At 40.0% G+C, this 20,985-nt stretch overlaps 1 protein-coding gene across 7 annotated transcripts in view; it reads left to right on the plus strand.

Annotated features, from left to right (window-relative positions):
- PALS2 (protein associated with LIN7 2, MAGUK p55 family member) overlaps window positions 1-20,985 on the plus strand; it is a 192,031-nt gene that overhangs the window by 140,607 nt on the left and 30,439 nt on the right. For all 7 annotated transcript variants that reach the window (XM_056519822.1, XM_056519816.1, XM_056519819.1 and 4 more), the window contains one exon: window positions 20,027-20,155. In XM_056519822.1, the coding sequence (XP_056375797.1) occupies window positions 20,027-20,155 (129 nt within the window). The remainder of the gene's footprint in view (window positions 1-20,026; window positions 20,156-20,985) is intronic.

Raw genomic sequence — 20,985 nt, forward strand, 5'->3', positions numbered from 1 at the left:
CACTGGTGTAGAATACCCCTATGTCCACCCCTATGCAAATCCCTAATTTAGGCCTCAAATGCACATGGCGCTCTCACTTTGGAGCCCTGTCGTATTTCAAGGCAACAGTTTAGGGCCACATATGGGGTATCGCCGTACTCGGGAGAAATTGCCTAACAAATTTTGGGGGGCTTTTTCTCCTTTTACCCCTTATGAAAAGGTAAAGTTGGGGTCTACACCAGCATGTTAGTGTAAAAAAAAAAAAAACATTTTTGTACACTAACATACTGGTGTTGCCCCATACTTTAAAATTTCACAAGCGGTAAAAGAAAAAAAGCCTCCAAAATGTGTAACGCAATTTCTCCTGAGGACGGAGATACCCCATATGTGGGCGCAAAGTGTTCTGGGGACGCACAACAAGGCTCAGAAGGGAGAGTGCACCATGTAAATTTGAGGTCTAAATTGGTGATTTGCACAGGGGTGGCTGATTTTACAGCGGTTCTGACATAAGTGCAAAACAATAAATTACCACATTTGACCCCATTTTGGAAACGACACCCCTCACGGAATGTAACAAGGGGTACAGTGAGCATTTACACCCCACAGGTGTCTGACAGATCTTTGTAACAGGGGTCTGTGAAAATGAAAAATAAAATTTTTAATTTGCACAGCCCACTGTTCCAAAGATCCGTCAAATGCCAGTGGGGTGTAAATTCTCCCTGCACACCTTATTACCTTCCGTGAGGGGTGTAGTTTTAAAAATGGGGTCACATGTGGGGTCCACTGTTCTGGCACCACGGGGGGGCTTTGGAAATGCACATGGCCAAATTCTCTCTCCAAAAGCTCAATGATGCTCCTTCTCTTCTGAGCATTGTAGTTCGCCCCCAGTGCACTTCATGTCCACTTATTGGGTATTTCCATACTCAGAAGATATGGGGTTACAAATTTTGGGGGGTATTTTCTGCTATTATCCCTTGTAAAAATGTAAAATTTGGGGGAAAACAAGCATTTTAGTGTAAAAAAAAAAATTTTTTTTTTACATATGCAAAAGTCGTGAAACACCTGTGGGGTATTAAGGTTCACTTTACCCCTTGTTACGTTCCCCAAGGGGTCTAGTTTCCAAAATGGTATGCCATGTGTTTTTTTTTTCTGTCCTGGCACCATAGGTGCTTCCTAAATGCGGCATGCCCCCAGAGCAAAATTTGCTTCCAAAAAGCCAAATGTGACTCCTTCTCTTCTGAGACCTGTAGTGCGCCAGCAGAGCACTTTTCATCCCCATATTGGGTGTTTTCTGAATCGGGAGAAATTGGGCTTCAAATTTTGGGGGGTATTTTCTGCTATTACCTTTTTTTAAAAATGTAATATTTTTGCTAAACCAAGCATTTTTGGTAAAAAAAATAAAAAAATTTTTCATATGCAAAAGTCGTGAAACACCTGTGGGGTATTAAGGTTCACTTAACCCCTTGTTACGTTCCCCGAGGGGTCTAGTTTCCAAAATGGTATGCCATGTCATTTTTTTTTTTTTGCTGTCCTGGCACCATAGGGGTTTCCTAAATGCGACATGCCCCCCGAGCAAAATTTGCTCTCAAAAAGCCAAATATGACTCCTTCTCTTCTGAGCATTGTAGTTCGCCCGTAATGCACTTCAGGTCAACTTATGGGGTACCTCCATACTCAGAAGAGATGGGGTTACAAATTTTGGGGGGTATTTTCTGCTATTAACCCTTGCAAAAATGTGAAATTTGGGGGGAAACACACATTTTAGTGAAATTTTTTTTTTTTTTTTTACACCTGTGGGGTATTAAGGCTCACTTAATTCCTTGTTACGTTCCTCAAGGGGTCTAGTTTCCAAAATGGTATGCCATGTTTTTTTTTTTTTTTTTTTTGCTGTTTTGGCACCATAGGGGCTTCCTAAATGCAACATGCCCCCAAAAAACCATTTCAGAAAAACGTACTCTCCAAAATCCCCTTGTCGCTCCTTCGCTTCTGAGCCCTCTACTGCGCCCGCCGAACAATTTACATAGACATATGAGGTATGTGCTTACTCAAGAGAAATTGGGCTACAAATTCAAGTATAAATTTTATCCTTTTACCCCTTGTAAAAATTCAAAAATTGGGTCTACAAGAACATGCAAGTGTAAAAAATGAAGATTTTGAATTTTCTCCTTCACTTTGCTGCTCTTCCTGTGAAACACCTAAAGGGTTAAAACACTTACTGAATGTCATTTTGAATACTTTGGGGGGTGCAGTTTTTGTAATGGGGTCATTTATGGGGTATTTCTAATATGAACACCCTTCAAATCCACTTCAAACCTGAACTGGTCCATGAAAAATAGCGAGTTTGAAAATTTTGTGAAAAATTGTAAAATTGCTGCTGAACTTTGAAGCCCTCTGGTGTCTTCCAAAAGTAAACACTTGTCAATTTTATGATGAAAATATGAAGTAGACATATTGTATATGTGAATCCAAAAATAAAATATTTGGAATATCCATTTTCCTTACAAGCAGAGAGCTTCAAAGTTAGAAAAATGCAAAATTTTCAATTTTTTCATCAAATTTTGGGATTTTTCACCAAGAAAGGATGCAAGTTACCACAAAAATTTACCACTATGTTAAAGTAGAATATGTCACGAAAAAACAATCTCGGAATCAGATTGATAAGTAAAAGCATTCCAGAGTTATTAATGTTTAAAGTGACAGTGGTCAGATGTGCAAAAAAGGGCTGCATCCTAGAGGTGAAAATTTGCTGTCTCCTTAAGGGGTTAAGCACGCTCTGCTCCCTTATGAGCCAGTGACACAACTTAAAGACTCACTGTTTGTAGGTCCCGTGTCTTACCTACACACACGACCTCGGCTGGGAAAGTATAGGGGTACTGTGCTTCCACGCTCACATTCACACACCCCCTACCACAATAGGCCCTACGCACACCTACCACACTAGGTCCTGCACACACCTACCACAATAGGCCCTACACACAATGAGCTACACACCCCAAAACCAGTCCACATGCCTACACACAAATATGCTGCCATCACCTATCAGTAGGCCGATAGAACACCTCCGTTCATACACAGATTCTTACACTCTGCACTTTATGACACCTAAACTTTTGTAACGGCACGAGCCACACTGATAAAACTATAAAAGCTATAAAGTCCAAAGTGTTAGGCACAGCTCACTCGTACGCCCTTTCTGCGTCTCGGACGAGACTGAACCACAACTCGTATGATTATGAAAAATGAAGAGATGTCCAGCGCAGGTTCCAAGCAATACGAAATAATTTATTCAGCAGTAACACGACATGATGACAGGTAGGTGACGCGTTTCAGCCACAATCTGCGGCCTTAGTCATACAACAATACATTGCAAATGAATCTCTTTTATAAGGGAGAGAGGCAGGGTTCTATCCAGCAGGAAGGGTGTGCCCGGTGAGTAAAATCACCCTCAGGGTTAACCCGTTGCTCGAAGTTAACTCGCTCATCCCCCGTACAATTGTGGTATAAAAACGCATGGTTTGTGTGAACACATGCTAAAAATTACAAATATTACAAACAAACCCATATTGAATGGGATTCACAATTATAAAAGGTTCTTGTGTACGGATTGGACAATGGTGTCTGTAAATTAGTCATAAACCAATATTTGATGGTCACTATATAACTTATAAAAATAGCAATTTCATATGAAAATATTTATCAAATGTATATAATGCAATAATTTGCTAAATTTTATACGTCAAACACCATGTCTTAGAAAAATGGGAAGATCAATGTGAAAATACGAAATATTGAAATGGACTCATATGTGTTAGTGTTGCGAATTTATCTGGATTTTCTTCATATGAACAAAATCACATGTTGATGACAATAATTTAATCCTAAATAATTAGATAATATTCATTATATTGCACAGAGGGCATAAAGCGATATAAATTCAATTTAATTATCTGTGTATTTTAAACATTAAATATTTTAACTACTAAATTCGTAATATATATAAAGAGTCATAATTTCAATAATGCAATATCACATCTTGTCTTTGATTCAGGCCTTGGGGGTACCTAGTTTGTAATTTTATAATCCAATAAACTTCCCTATCCAGTAGTTTTTGTTTAATATTTCCACCCCTAATTGTGTGGGCAACTTTTTCTATTCCCTGAAGGCTAAGACCGGAAAAATCCCCCTCATGGTTTTCTGCACAATGTCTGCTGACCATGGATAAATGTCTAGTTTGGAAATGGGGAATATCAGACAGGTGTTTTCTGATCCTCGCCTTCAGGGGATTCGTGGTACACCCAACATATTGAACTTGGCATAGTTCACATGTCATTAGATACACCACGTTATTAGTGTTACAATTTATGTATCCAGACATGTTAAATGTTTCTTTTGTTGTGGTGGAGAAAAAAGTTTTACTGTTTTTCATAATTGTACAACAAATACATTTCAGGTGTCCACATTTATAATTTCCTTTCACTTTTAACCAGGTAGAATTTTTCTTATCTGTAGAACTATAAAGACTGGGAGAAATATATTGCCCAATGGTTTTTGCTTTTTTCGAAATATATTTATATCCATTTTCAAATATTTTTGTATAATGACTATCATTCGCTACCATTGGCAGATATTTTTCCACTATGACAGATTTGTCTAAAATTTTGACTGTAATTAGTAGAAAAAATAAGTGGTTTTTTATGATTCTGTGATGTATGTCGCTTAAGTTTTTTGTTATCTCCATATATTAGCTCGCTTCTATTTCTTTTACTGGCAATATTTTTTGCTCTTTCTAATGACCATTTTTGATATCCTCTCTGGCTTAATCTTTGCGATATATCATCCACTTCACGATCAAAGATCTCTGGAGTGGAACAATTACGTCTGGCCCTTATCATGTCCCCCACTGGGAGACTTTTAATTACGTGGGGGGGATGACAAGACCCTGCCTGTAATATAGAGTTTGCTGAAAGTTCCTTACGGTATGTGGAGGTCTCAATTTTGGCATTTATTACATCACCTCTTAATTTTAAATCCAAAAAATGTATTTCATTTTCGTGACTATGTAATGTAAATTTGAGATTGCAAGGATTATGATTTAGATATTCACCAAAGTGCTGCGTAGTCGGCATAGACGACCTCCCGATAAACAGGAGGTCGTCTATATACCGACCATACCACAAAATATGTTGACTACAACTATTGTTGTGGGAAAACAAAAACTCCTTTTCCCACCAACTCATAAAGATATTTGCTAATGAGGGCGAGAATTTTGCTCCCATGCTCGCTCCGGTGATCTGCAGAAAAAATATTCCATCAAACATAAAGAAGTTGTGTTTTAGTAAATAATCAACCACCAAAATGATAAAATCCTGCAGATCCTCGGAGTATGGAGCATAAGTGGACAAAAACCATTCCAAGGCAGTACATGCCTCCTTGTGTGGAATGACCGAATATAGGGCCGAGACATCAGCTGTTATCCATCTCATCCCGGGTTCCCACTTGATGTTGTCCATAGCAACCAGAACATCTCTGGTATCTTGGAGGAAACCCGGGATGAGAGGGACCAACGGCTGAAGTCTAGAATCTACCCATTCACACAATCTCTCATTGAGTGAACCAATTCCGGCAACTATAGGTCGCATTTGTGGAGGAAATGTATTCTTGTGTATTTCGGCAGTGAATGGAAAATTGACATAATAGGGTTAGACACCTTAATATAGTCACCTTCTTTTGTAGTTAGATGACCATCACTAATGCCTCGATCCACTATATTAAAGGAGTAGTCCAGTGGTGATTCAGTGGTGAGCAACTTATCCCCTATCCTAAGGATAGGGGATAAGTTGCAGATCGCGGGGGGTCCGACCGCTGGGGCCCCCCACGATCTCCTGTACGGAGCCCCGACAGCCCGCGGGAAGGGGGCGTGTCGACCTCCGCACGAGGCGGCGGCCGACACGCCCCCTCAATACAACTCTATGGCAGAGCCGAAGCGCTGCCTTCGGCAATCTCCGGCTCTGCCATAGAGATGTATTGAGGGGGCGTGTCGGCCGCCGCCTCGTGCGGGGGTCGACACCCGCTATCTTGGCAGAGAGCCGGGGCCCCGTACAGAGAGATCGCAGGGGGCCCCAGCGGTCGGACCCCCCGCGATCTCAAACTTATCCCCTATCCTTAGGATAGGGGATACGTTTTTCACCACTGGACTACCCCTTTAAAGAGGAGGTTTTTGAACTGTGGTGTTGGATTGGTCCTCAATATTCGATATGTATTGGTATCGGATAGCATCTCCATATTTAATTGCATATACAGTTTACTATCCAACACCACGATTCCACCTCCCTTATCCGCTTCGCGAATAACAATTTCCTTTGCTGACATGAGTTCTTTGAGTGCTTTTCTCTCATGTGTATTGAGATTGTGTTTAATTGGGGGGATATTTTGGGACAATTTGTAGAGGTCTTTTTTCACCAAGGCTTGAAATTGATCAAGAACCGGGGTACGGGACATAATGGGGTAGAATTAAGAAAATATGAAGAAAATCCAGATAAATTCGCAACACTAACACATATGAGTCCATTTCAATATTTCGTATTTTCACATTGATCTTCCCATTTTTCGAAGACATGGTGTTTGTCGTATAAAATTTAGCAAATTATTACATTATATACATTTGATAAATATTTTCATATGAAATTGCTATTTTTATAAGTTATATAGTGACCATCAAATATTGGTTTATGACTAATTTACAGACACCATTATCCAATCCGTACACAAGAACCTTTTATAATTGTGAATCCCATTCAATATGGGTTTGTTTGTAATATTTGTAATTTTTAGCATGTGTTCACACAAACCATGCGTTTTTATACCACAATTGTACGGGGGATGAGCGAGTTAACTTCGAGCAACGGGTTAACCCTGAGGGTGATTTTACTCACCGGGCACACCCTTCCTGCTGGATAGAACCCTGCCTCTCTCCCTTATAAAAGAGATTCATTTGTAATGTATTGTTGTATGACTAAGGCCGCAGATTGTGGCTGAAACGCATCACCTACCTGTCATCATGTCGTGTTACTGCTGAATAAATTATTTCGTATTGCTTGGAACCTGTGCTGGACATCTCTTCATTTTTTATAAAAGCTATAGGTTTGTTAGAGCACACAAGGCTACGCATTAAAGTTATGGCTTTAATGTACATAAAGGGTACAGTATTTAGTTGCAAAAAGAGTAAAATAAACAGACATACAAAATGTGAAAAACTGTTATATAAAATAAAAAGGAATACAAATCTGAAGAGTTCCATACGTAAAGTGGGTTAGGAAGGGTTTCCAGCTTCTTCTTAGATTAGCCCACAGGGAGGGCACATAATCCCACCTCCCAAATGTCCCAACCTCCAAAATAGCGTATTTGTGGTCACTTTTTATATCATGAAAAAATGTATAAAAATCGATCAAAAGTCCAATCAATATAAAAATCGTACCGCTAAAAACTTCAGATCACTGTGCAAAAAATGAGCCCTCATAATGTAATTTTTACTGAAAAATGTAATGCGTAGAAACGAAATTTACAAAATGGTGTTTTTTCTTAAATTTTGTTGCACAATTATTATTATTTTTTTGTTCTGTCTTAGATTTTTGGGTAAAATGACTGATGTCATTACAAAGTAGAATTGGTGGCGCAAAAAATAAGCAATCATATAGATTTTTAAGTGCAAAATTGAAAGAGTTATGATTTTTTTTTTAAAGGTAAGGAGGAAAAAAAGGAGTTCAAAAACTGAAAAAAAAACCCTGGTCCTTAACCCCTTAAGGACTCAGCCCATTTTGGCCTTAAGGACTCAGACAATTAAATTTTTACGTTTTCATTTTTTCCTCCTCGCCTTCTAAAAATCATAACTCTTTTATATTTTCATCCACAGACTAGTATGAGGGCTTGTTTTTTGCGCGACCAGTTGTCCTTTGTAATGACATCACTCATTATATCATAAAATGTATGGCGCAACCAAAAAACACTATTTTTGTGGGGAAATTAAAACGAAAAACGCAATTTTGCTAATTTTGGAAGGTTTTGTTTTCACGCCGTACAATTTATGGTAAAAATGACATGTGTTCTTTATTCTGAGGGTCAATACGATTAAAATGATACCCATTATTATATACTTTTATATTATTGTTGCGCTTAAAAAAAAATCACAAACGTTTTAACCAAATTAGTACATTTATAATCCCTTTATTTTGATGACCTGTAACTTTTTTATTTTTCCGTATAAGCGGCGGTATGGGGGCTCATTTTTTGCGCCATGATCTGTACTTTTTTTTGATACCACATTTGCATATAAAAAACTTTTAATACATTTTTTATAATTTTTTTTTTTAATAAAATGTATTAAAAAAGTAGGAATTTTGGACTTTTTAAATTTTTTTTCGTTCACGCCGTTCACCATACGGGATCATTAACATTTTATTTTAATAGTTTGGACATTTACGCACGCGGCGATACCAAATATGTGTATAAAAAATGTTTTTTACGCTTTTTGGGGGTAAAATAGGAAAAAATGGACGTTTTACTTTTTTATTGGGGGAGGGGATTTTTCACTTTTTTTTTACTTTAACTTTTACATTTTTTTACATTTTTTTTTACACTTGAATAGTCCCCATAGGGGACTATTCATAGCAATACCATGATTGCTAATACTGATCTGTTCTATGTATAGGACATAGAACAGATCAGTATTATCGGTCATCTCCTGCTCTGGTCTGCTCGATCACAGACCAGAGCAGGAGACGGCGGGAGCCGCACGGAGGAAGGTGAGGGGACCTCCGTGCGGCGTTATGAATGATCGGATCCCCGCAGCAGCGCTGCGGGCGATCCGATCGTTCATTTAAATCGCGAACTGCCGCAGATGCCGGGATCTGTATTGATCCCGGCACCTGAGGGGTTAATGGCGGACGCCCGCGAGATCGCGGGCGTCGGCCATTGCCGGCGGGTCCCTGGCTGCGATCAGCAGCCGGGATCAGCCGCGCATGACACGGGCATCGCTCCGATGCCCGCGGTTATGCTTAGGACGCAAATGTAAGTCCTGGTGCGTTAAGTACCACCTCACCAGGACGTACATTTACGTCCTGCGTCCTTAAGGGGTTAAGGGATTAAAGTGAGATGCGCTTAATAGTATTTCTTGAAGTCTTTGGCATTTTCTTCCAGTGCCGCTCTGCAACCTAGAAGGTTGCCTCAGTTGTTTTGTTAGATCAGTGTGCCGGGGATGTCTATTAATGCGTTGAGTTCCACTGGGAGACAGGCAAGAGTCAAGAACATAGGTAAATGTGCTGTAATAGAACATGGTGGCTGCATCTGCATCATGGGGGGAAAAAATGGTTGAACATAGTTGTTGATGAAGTTACCCATTAGGATACGGAGGATGTCTGATCAGAGGAATTGTAGGAGCCAAGTAGTGGAGTGGTCAATAAAGGGGATTACAGAGCCTGGTGGTTGTAGTTGACTGCCACTTTAGAGTTTGGAGGGGGGGGGGGAGTAGATGTGGACAGTGTGTACCTCAGAAGAAGGGAGGGCGGGAGAGGGAAGGAATGGAGTTGGGGTGAAATACGTGATATTGAGCAAGCTAGTCTGTGACAAAACTGCTACATGATGGGTTGGATTTCCTGAGGGGGCCAAGGATTAGAGAAATGTCACAAGCGGTAAGGAGAAGCAGAGACTGGGATAGCAGGTGTGAGATGGTTGTGGTGATTTGGGAAGGAACGTTTTGAGGTATGGAAAACAAACTGCAGGAAGAGACAGAGAAGAATTGGTAAAGGGTATAAGAGAGAAACAGGTAAATTGGTGTCAGGTGGTCAGAGTTTTAGGTTACAATGATGGGCAAAATAAACATTCTTGAATTGTGTAATGTGAGGGTGACGAAATAGAGAACTATTGGATAACTATTTGGATATGGATCAGTTACCTTCAGTTCCCTTTTTTAATTCTGCTTTTAATTCTGCTCTCTCACATTGACCAGTGACTTTGACAAGAAGATCAATTTATAGTGATTGTTCTAGTTAATCCGTAATGGCAGGTGTGAAACAAGGGTGAGGGAAATATGAAAGCAAGTGGGTAAGGACAGAGGGAAATGTTGGGTTCAGGGATTATTAGAAAAATAGCCAAATCCTATTACCATATCAATTACAAACAGAAGCAAACAGTTGGGAAGATGAGAAAAATAGTGGTAGTTATTTCAAAGTAGCCATATCATCCCTGTGAAAGAGAGAAACATCTGGACAGGAGGTGGGGATATTACATGATAGATGAATGACTAATGCTACATTATGGTTTAATTCTACGGTCTCCCAGCATTATCTTATGTCCTCTTTATTACCGCCCACTGGCCTGCTTGTATGCACCTACCTTGTTTAACTGAATCCACTTGATAAAGAGGACATGGGCTGGACTTACCTGGGCTCTTGCTGTGCCGGGCAACGACCTCCTGGGCTTTTTAGCCACATGTGCAATATAACAAAAAGACTTAAAGGGGTATTCCAGGCAAAAACTTTTTTTATATAGATCAACTGGCTCCGGAAAGTTAAACAGATTTGTAAATTACTTCTATAAAAAAATCTTAATCCTTCCAATTGTTATTAGCTTCTGAAGTTGAGTTGCTGTTTTCTATCTAACTGCTCAATGATGATGTCACGTCCCGGGAGCTGTGCATGATGGGCGAATATCCCCATAGGAACTGCACAGCTCCCGGGACGTGAGTCATCAGAAAGCAGTTAGACAGAAAACAGCAACTCAACTTCAGAAGCTGATAACTATTGGAAGGATTAAGATTTTTTTAATAGAAGTCATTTACAAATCTGTTTAACTTTCCGGAGCCAGTTGATATATAAAAAAAAATTTTTGGCCTGGAATACCCCTTTAAAGGGGTGTGGAAATTGAAATAAAAATTTAAATAAAAAACTACTTGTCCACGGGACTAAAACTGAGCAAAATCTACTTGTCCCTCATGACGATCCACTTGTCCTGGCCAATTTTCGCTTTTACACTCGTTTTTTTCCTCCTCGCCCTATAATAGCTATAACTACCTTCTATAATGATACCTTTTAATTTTTCAATAACATATTCTCTGAAAAAATAATAAATATATAATTGGTGAAGTGATCAATGGCGATCCACCCCACTAGCCGACCAGGGAGCATTCACACGTCCCTTTAGACTCCGCCGTCAGCTTTGACAGCGGCGAGCTAAAGGGTTAATAGCCAGCCACGGCAATCGCCGAATGCTGGCTATTAGTGGCGGCCCCCTGCTACTGAAATCAGCCGGGGGCTGCAGAGTATGAAGCGGGCAGGAGTCGGGAGCCCACGCTATACAGACTGCTGAGCACCTCCGCGCTTGTCAGGTCCAGTCCTGCTTGCCCGAAGCCGGGCTAAGGGCCGGAAAAATTCACCTTCCCGGCGCCCAGAACTGGATGTCCCGGGCGTCGGGCGATAGGAATTCCACATCCCTGACTTATATCTAGGCACTGGATAGGACTTTAGAGATAAAAAAAAATAAAAAAGGTATGCCTGGAATTCTAATGAGAAGCCCTATCTAGCCATGTGTTTATTTAAACCCCTGTTTTCCTACTGACAGCATGCACTAAGGTGCATATCCCTAAAGTTTATTATAAATCTAATTTGTATATATTTTTAAAAGGTTTAAACTTTATTGCTGTATATGGACATCAATAAAATTGGATTACGTACAAACTTTATTGCGCAAACTGTCTGTGGTACAGGGCAAATCTGTTGACCCTCCTTCAACACCATTTAGTAGCTTTAGGTTAGTGTATCAGTCATTGTCTTGTGGTTTCATCCGATACAAGTCTTCTACTGTTAATTTCTTAATTCAAGAACAATCCACCTGTTAATCTAAAGTCATTTCCATGCATCAGGTTATGTATTTTGCTCAACCCCAAGGTTTTTGAATTTCATCAGTTGAGTATAACATAATGTTTTTACTTGGAAAGGGAATACTGTGGTGCTGCTCTTCCATAAGTTATAAAGAGTTAAAAAGTAAACCCAGTAGACCTGCTTTGATTCAACTGCAACACTTGATTGAACTTAAGGCAACACATGCAGCATCCAATATGTACTGTGTGGTATTGGAGGATGGTACATGTCAGAGGAAAAGATAAGTCCACAGAGTGTTTAAAAAAGTTTATTAATTTTGACTGTATGATGAGGTAACCTGGACTTTCGGCTGTGTTCATGCTTCCACCAGAGAGACTTATATTTGATTGGAAGAATTGCACAGCATACAGCAATATTTTTCCAGTTAAAACAAGACTCTGCAGCACAACAAAATGGGCAACATAAGTCAATGAGGTGCATCAGATGGGCACCACCACTGGCCGTCATGTGACTGATCCCACACAGTGTTGCAGCTCTTGTTTATGATTTTACGATGGATGCTACAATGGTAGTGTAAACAAGCCCCCTGACTTGTGCTTTCATGCTTCAGTTCAGGTACTTAAGGAACTGTTCTGTTGTGTTGAGGTATAAATTGTCTAACCTGTATCTACTTTGGTCAGCAGTTACATTAAAATTTAGCAAATATTGTATAGTCCCACTCATGCCACCAAAATAGCTCTGTTCATTGAAGCATGGACTCCACAAGACCTCTTAAGGAGTCATGGGGTTATCTTGCTTGAACTAGCAGCTATTTTAAGTCTTGTAAATTGTAAGGTGCAACCTTCATGAATCAAACATTTTCAACAGCACATCTTACAGATGGCTTGAGATCTGGGGAGTTTAGAGGCCATGTCAACAGCCTTAAATAGTCTTAGGCGGTATGACCAAAAATGTGTATCACGGTATTTTTTAAACTTATGGTTGTTCCACTGTATTTGACAGTATTTTTTTTCCCCACTCATTTCCCCCTAAAGCCAGTGGGCCACGGGCGCTACAGAACTTCTGATCACATCCACTGGCATTCTGCGCTTGAAGGGGTAGGGGACAGCTTCCGTTCTCCGAACAGAAGTCCTGAGCCCGCGGCTCACAACTCATTCATTTCATTGCGGCTCACAGGAGGAGAAGGAGAGCAGCGCCTGCGGGTAACATGATTGGTCCCCCGATGTGGGGACAGCGCTGCGGCTGATAGTTCATTCATTCGAGGGGGGGATAGAGGCCTGACCGGTATTGCAGTATAAGGAAAAATTCATATTATACAGAGAAAACGCACCGGTATTCGGTATACCACCCAGCACTAGCCTGAACTCTTGTGATGTTCCTCAAACCATTCCTGAACAATTTTTGCAGTGTGGTAGGGTGCATTATCCTACTAAAAGTGACCACTGCTGTTTAGGAATACTGGTGTACTGTATGTACTTGGTCTGGAACAATTTTACATGTGTCTAGGTAACATCCACATGAATTCCAGGACCTAAGGTTTTCCAGTTAAACATTGCCCAGAGCATCACACTGCCTCCACTGGCTTGTCTTTTATCAATATTGCATCCTGGGGCTATCTCTTCCACAGGCACACCCAGCTGTTTACATTATTTTAAAGGACATTTAACCTATTAGACACATGGTTCGGTTCTGATGTTCACATGTCCTTCGTAGGTGCTTTCAGCAGTGGACAAGGGGCATCATGGATATTGTGAGCGTTCTGCGTTATTGCAGCCCCATTCAAAGCAAGCTGCAGTGCATTGAGTATTCTGATATCTTTCTATATTTAACAACATTAACATTTAAAGTAGCTCTTCTGTATGATCAGACCACATTGCTCTCCACACCCATCTTTGAGCCTTAAAGGTCCTTGAAGCTGTCGCTACGTTTACCTGTTTGGTAGGTACTAACCACCGCATACAAAGAACACTCCCATAAGAACTGCAATTCTGAAGATGCTCTAACCACGTTGCCTAGCAATAGCAATTTGGCACTAAAGGGGCGCTCCGGTGGAATTTTTTTTTTTTTTAAATCAACTGATGCCAGAAAGGTAAACAGATTTGTAAGTTAAATAACCATAAACCTCTAGGCGAATATCAGATAGACCGATACATGCTGTATATGAATAAGCCGTGCTTCAAATATTTGATGAAAGAACATGATTTATTAAAAATTCATGTAAAGTTAAAATAACAATAATAATAGTAATATTACACCACCTCTCACAGGGCCCTTGTGGGGAGGTAGATGATGACCATTTTATAACAAATACCAGAATGTTAAGTCACACCACTACAGAGATTTTCGCTTCATTTATTCGGAATAGCAGTAACGATCTCACTGTCTGCAATTTAGCAGCCTGGGCATTAAACACACAAGTTTATGTATCAACCACCTAAAGAGATGAATTTATATTTACCAGCCAACACTGTAGTTGTAATGTTGTTCCAAAGGAACACAGGTGCCGACAAGCACCCGTCCAAGCCGAGGTCTGTGTGCACTGTAAGGCAAGCACTGGCCACAGACCCAAAGGATGCCGCGTGATGGTGTGAGAGACAGCTTACAGATCCCCAGTGTCCGGACCTCGTGAAGTTCCTTGGCGTCTGACGTCAGGGACAGTGGGCTGGATAGGTGGAGGCTGCTGTTGTTGGTAACGGTGGATTCCGGACTTCTAATTCGCATAAGGTGAGCATCTCATGCGGCAGTGGTACGTTTAATTCCTGAATCTAGACTCGTTTCAGGGAACTTGTTTATATAAACGACTAGAGATGAGCAAACTTACAATAAATTCGATTCGTCACGAGCTTCTCGGCTCGGCAGTTGCTGACCTGAGCTAAATTAGTTCAGCTTTCAGGTGCTCTGGTGGGCTGGAAAAGGTGGATACAGTCCTAGGAGACTCTTTCTTAGGACTGTATCCACCTTTCCAGCCCACCGGAGCATCTGAAAGCTGAACTAATTTATGCAGGATAAGTCAGCAACTGCCGAGCCGAGAAGTTTGTGACTAATCGAATTTACTGTAAGTTCGCTCATCTCTATTAACGACCCTTTCCTCAGTAGAAATATGTATCAATAGGAGAAATGGTTCCTTTTATACATGTATGGTCACAATTAAAACAGGTGGAAGCAAACGGTCACATCAATAGAGGCAAAAACAGGAATGGATTTATTAGACCAGACTAATGTATCTTAGGTCCTAATACAGATTATCATGTGGATAAAAGATTCTGTGCAAGTAGTCAAATATATCAACAATGACGTGTAAAAAAGTGCTGAATACTAAGATGAAAATATGGAAACCTAGAAGACAAAAAATATGAAACAATAAATGCTATGAATGGTATATAATAAACATGAAAAATATTAATGGAGTCTGAAAAATCTACACAAAAGAAGAATGGAATAAAAATAGAAACAAAAATTAAGATGTAAATAAAAATAAAATTAAAAATAAAACTTAAAAGATTAATATTCGTATCGGATAAGGACATATGAGCATAGAATCAAATGTCGCAGAAGGTTATAAAAATGTGTGCACACGAAGAATGTGTGCAGGAGATGCAGTGTGTCCCAGTGATTGTCCTCTAAATGAAAAGAAAAAACTGGGATGCAGTGGATCCCCTACAGGAATCAAAATAATTCTAAATTAGAGTTCGCATGAGATGCTCACCTATGCGAATTAGAAGTCCGGAATCCACAGTTACCAACAACAGCAGCTTCACTTATCCAGCCCACTGTCCCTGACGTCAGACACCATCATGCGCCATCATTTGGGTCTATGGCAGATAGACCAGCCGCATCAGCGCACGCCAGTGCTTGCCTTACAGCGCACACAGACCTCGGCTTGGACAGGTGCTTGTCGGCACCTGTGTTCCTTTTGGAGCAACTATTACAACTACAGTGTTGGCTGGTAAATATACATTCATCTCTTTAGGTGGTTGATACATAAACTCGGGTATATGATGCCCAGGCCGCTACATTGCAGACTGTGAGATTGTTACTGCTATTCTGAATTAATGAATGCCAGATTAATGAATGAAGCGAAAATCTCTGCAGTGGTGTGACTTTTAACATTTGTATCATTTTACAAGTATTTGTTATACAATTGTCATCATCTACCTCCCCACAAGGGCCCTGTTAGAGGAGGTGTAATATTATTTTAACATTTACATGAAGTTTTAATAAATCCATATTGCAGTATTTCATATGTTTGAAGCACAGTTTATTCATATACATCATGTATCAGTTTATCTGATATTCGCCTAGAGGTTTATGGTTATTTATTTTTCTACATATTCACTTAACACCTAAGGTGTAGGTGTCTAACCATAGTTTACCTCGGCCAATTAATTGTGAGCTGCACTGATCTATTATTTTTTCTCTAGATTTGTAAGTTACTCCTATTAAAAAAATCTTAATCCTTCCAGTATTTATTAGTGGCGGTATATTGCAGTGGAAATTTTTCTTTTTGGATTTCTATTATGTCACAAGCTCTCTGCTGACACCTCTGTCCATGTCAGGAACTGTCCAGAGCAGGAGAAAATCCCGATAGCAAACATGCTGCTCTGGACAGTTCCTAAAATGGACAGAGGTGTCAGCAGAGAGCACTGTGGTCATGACAGAAATGAAATCCTTAAAGAAAAGAACTTCCTCTGTAGTATACAGCTGCTAATAAGTACTGGAAGGATTAACATTTTTTTTTATAGAAGTAATTTACAAATCTGTTTAACTTTCTGGCACCAGTGGATTGGAAAAAAAAATAAAAAAATTTACCACGGGAGTACCCTTTAACCCCTTAAGGACGCAGTGTTTTTTGAAAATCTGACCACTGTCACTTTAAGCATTAATAACTCTGGGATGCTTTAACTTAAATATTTGATTCTGAGAGTTTTTTTGTGACATTCTACTTTGATAGTGGTAAATTTTATTTCAATACTTGCATCATTTCTTGGTGAGAAAATCTAAAAATTGAAAATTTTTGAAGCTCTCCGCTTGTAAGGAAAGTGGACATTCCAAATAAATATGTTGATTCACAATATACAATATGTCTAGTTTGTGTTTGCATCATAAAGTTGACATGTTTTTACTTTTTAAGACATTATAGGGCTTTTTAGTTTAGCAGCAATTTTCAAATTTTTCATGAAAATTTCTAAATCTGAATTTTTCAAGGACCAGTTCAGTTTCAAAGTGAATTTGAGGGTCTTTATGTTAGAAATCCCCTATAATGGACCCCATTATGAAAACTGCACCCCTTAAAGTATTAAAAATTACATTCAGAAAATGTTTCACAGGAATAGCAGCAAAGTGGAGGAGAAAATTCAAAATCTTTATTTTTTACACTAACATGTTCTTGTAAACCTACCGTATTTTTTTTTTTTTTTACAAGGGGTAATGGGTAAAAGTGAATACCTCCATATGTGGATGTAAAGTGCTTTGTGGGTGCACTATAGGGCTCAGAAGGAAAGGAGCAACAATGGGATTTTGGAGAGCGAATTTTGCTGAAATGGTTGGCGGGCATGTCTCATTTAGGAAGCCCCCATGGTGCCATAACAGCAAAAATAAAACACATGGCACACTATTTTGGAAACTACACCCCTCAAGGAACGTAACAAGGGGTTTAGTGAGCCTTAACACCCCACAGGTGATTGACGAATTTTCGCTAAAGTTTGACGTGAGAATGAAAAAAAAAATTTTTCACTAAAATGCTGGTGTTATCTAAAATTTTTCATTTTTACAAGGGGTAATAAGAGAAAAAGCCCTCCAAAATTTGTAACACATTTGTAACAAATTTGTGACCCCATTTTGGAAACTACACCCCTCACAGAATTTAATAAGGGGTGCAGTTAGCATTTACACCCCACTAGCGTTTGACAGAATTTTTTGAACAGTGGGGTGGGCAAATGAAAAATGACATTTTTCATTTTCACGGACCACTGTTCCAAAAATCTGTCAGACACCTGTGGGGTGTAAATGCCGACTGTACCCCTTATTACATTCCGTAAGGGGTGTAGGTTCCAAAATGGGGTCCCATGTGAGGGGGGTTCCGCCGTTCTTGCACCATGGGGGCTTTGTAAACACACATGGCATACAATTCCAGCCAAACTCTCTCTCAAAAAGCCCAATGGCGCTCCTTCTCTTCTGAGCCCTGTAGTGCCCCCGCAGAGCACTTTACATCAACATATGGGGTTTTCCCATACTCAAAAAAAATGGTGTTACAAATTTTGGGGGGCTTTTTCCCATATTACCCCTTGTGAAAATAAAAACTTTGGGGTAAGACCAGCATTTTAGTGAAAAAAAAATCAGATTTTTTATTTTCATGTCCAACTTGAACGAAAATTTGTCGAACACATGTGGGATGTTATGGCTCACTATATCCCTTGTTACACTCCGTGAGGGGTGAAGTTTCCAAAATGGGGTCACATGTGGGGTTTTTTTTTTTTTTGTGTTTGTCAGAAGCGCTGTAACTATCAGCCACCCCTGTGCAAATCACCAATTTAGACCAATATGTACATAGTGCGCTCTCACTTCTGAGCCATGTTGTGCGCCCGCAGTTTTATGAAGAATTTGAAAATCTAGCATTTTTCTAACTTTGAAGTTCTCTGCTTGTAAGGAAAATACATTCCAAATACATTTTATATTGATTCACATATACAATATGTCTACTTTATGTGCGCATCATAAAGTTGACATGTTTTTACTTTTGGACATCGGAGGGTTTCAAAGTTCAGCAGCAATTTTCACATTTTTAATGAAATTTTCAAAATCTGAATTTTTCTGGGACCAGTTCAGTTTTGAAGTGGATTGGAAGGGCCTTCATATTGAAAAAAAAAAAAAAAACCATAAATAACCCCATTTTCATTTTTCCCATCCAACTTTAATGAAAATTTGTCAAACACCTGTGGGGTGTTAAGGCTCACTATACCCCTTGTTACATTCCGTGAGGGGTGTAGTTTCCAAAATGGGGTCACACGTGAGTATTTATTTTTTTACGTTTATGTCAGAACCAGTGTAAAATCGGCCACCCCTGTGCAAATCACCAATTTAGGCCTCCTGGGCCCTGTTCTTGCACAGAGCATTTTACGCCCACATATGGGGGTTTTCTGTACTCAGGAGAAATTACCTTACAAATTTTGGGGGTCTTTTTTTCCTTTTTACCTCTTGTGAAAATAAAAAGTATGGGGCAACACCAGCATGTTAGTGTAAAATGTTTTATTTTTTTACACTAACAGGCTGGTGTAGACATTAAATTTTCCTTTTCATAAGGGGTAAAAGGAGAAAAATCCCCCCCAAAATGTGTAGTGCAATTGCTCCAGAGTACAGAAATACACCATATGTGGCCCTAAACTGGTTCCTTGAAGTACGACAGGGCTCCGAAGTGAGAGAGCGCCATGTGCATTTGAGGACTAAATTAGGGATTGCATAGGGGTGAACGTAGGGGTATTCTATACCGGTGATTCCCAAACAGGGTGCCTCCAGCTGTTGCTAAACTCCCAGCATGCCTGGACAGTCAATGGCTGTCCAGAATTGCTGGGAGTTGTTTTGCAACAGCGGGAGGCTCCGTTTTGGAAACACTGCCGTAAAATACGTTTTTAATTTTTATTGCGTGGGGACTGTTTAAGGGGGTGTATATGTAGTGTTTTACCCTTTATTATGTGTTAGTGTAGGGTAGTGTCTTTAGGGTACATTCACAGACTGCGCTGCGGCTGGTGATTGGATGATTCATCCGATCACCAGCAACCAGGAAGTGGATTGCGGCAGAGACCGGAGTCGGTTACCGGAGGCCCCGGGGGAGCGGAGGAAGGTATGTACATCATTATTTTTTTACTGCCGGCACTATGGGGGACCATTTTTATGGTCTGGAGTTCTCCTTTAAGCTTGCCTATTTTTCTTGCTTTCAAAACATGAACTTTAACAACTTACTGTTCACTTGCTTTCTAATTTACCCCATCCTTTGACAGGAGGCATTGTTTTGAAATGTTTTTTAATGTTAAGGCTGATCATATCTACCAAATGTCACAATGTCTATCTGTTTCTACTACAGGCTACCTGCACTGATTAGAGTTTGGTTTGTTTAATTTTGTGGTCAGTCGTTTGTATTGTAGTGCCATTATCTTTATCTTAATTGCTTTTGTTTTCTTTCAGGCTTTAAAAGTGCTTAGGACATCTGAGTTCATGCCATATGTCGTATTCATTGCTGCTCCAGAGCTAGATACATTACGTGCCATGCATAAAGCGGTTGTAGATGCCGGAATTACAACAAAGCTTCTAACTGTAAGTGATTGTTCACATTTGTACATTGATATTTTGGCTATTAAAAAAAAATATGTAAACATGTTTTCAGAACATAAGTTGATACCATGTCTACATACAGGATACCCCAACCTAAGGATTGAAGACATAGGAAAGAGGGAAAAAGAAAACAGGGGGCGCTCCCTTCATTTACATATACAGACCCTCCACCACACCTAAGTGATATACTCACCAGATCGGATAGCAAGCCTTAGTCCCAGGTTTCCTGGGATCAATACTTGCAGTGGACCGATGGGAGTATGGTTTTAGTAGGTATTGGCTGCTGCACGCTGACCGGGACTGGACCCTTGCGCAGTGTGAGCAACACGTGGAAAATGGAGAAAAACTGTCTGAGGCACTGCACAATACCATTGTTTAGTCATTAAATTGGGCTTTTAAGTTTCCACCTCTTTAAAGGTTCAGTGGCCTCAGCAGTCATATACTTTACAGCAACGCAAGGTATGCCCCTGTACACTTGGTGTCTGCCCCCCTCCCTGCACTTTATATGTATCCACCATATTCTGAAGCCTGAAGACTCATGATCCACAACTGGGCGAGTGCTAGGTCCTTTTTTTCTTCAGTATACAGTGTGGCAAAAAAGTATTGTCAGACGCCAATTGTGCAAGTTCTCCCACTTAAAAAGATGAGAGGCCTGTAATTTTCATCATAAGTATACCTCAACTATGAGAAACCTAATGAGAAAAAAAGAGCAGTGATGTTTTGGGACTGTTGCTGGGCAACATGGACTTTCAACTGCCTCCAAAGGTTTTCTATAGGGTTGAGATCTGGAGACTGGCAAGGCCACTCCAGGA

The sequence above is a fragment of the Hyla sarda genome, chromosome 5 (genome assembly GCF_029499605.1).
Source record: "Hyla sarda isolate aHylSar1 chromosome 5, aHylSar1.hap1, whole genome shotgun sequence".
In the NCBI taxonomy this organism is placed as follows: domain Eukaryota; kingdom Metazoa; phylum Chordata; class Amphibia; order Anura; family Hylidae; genus Hyla; species Hyla sarda.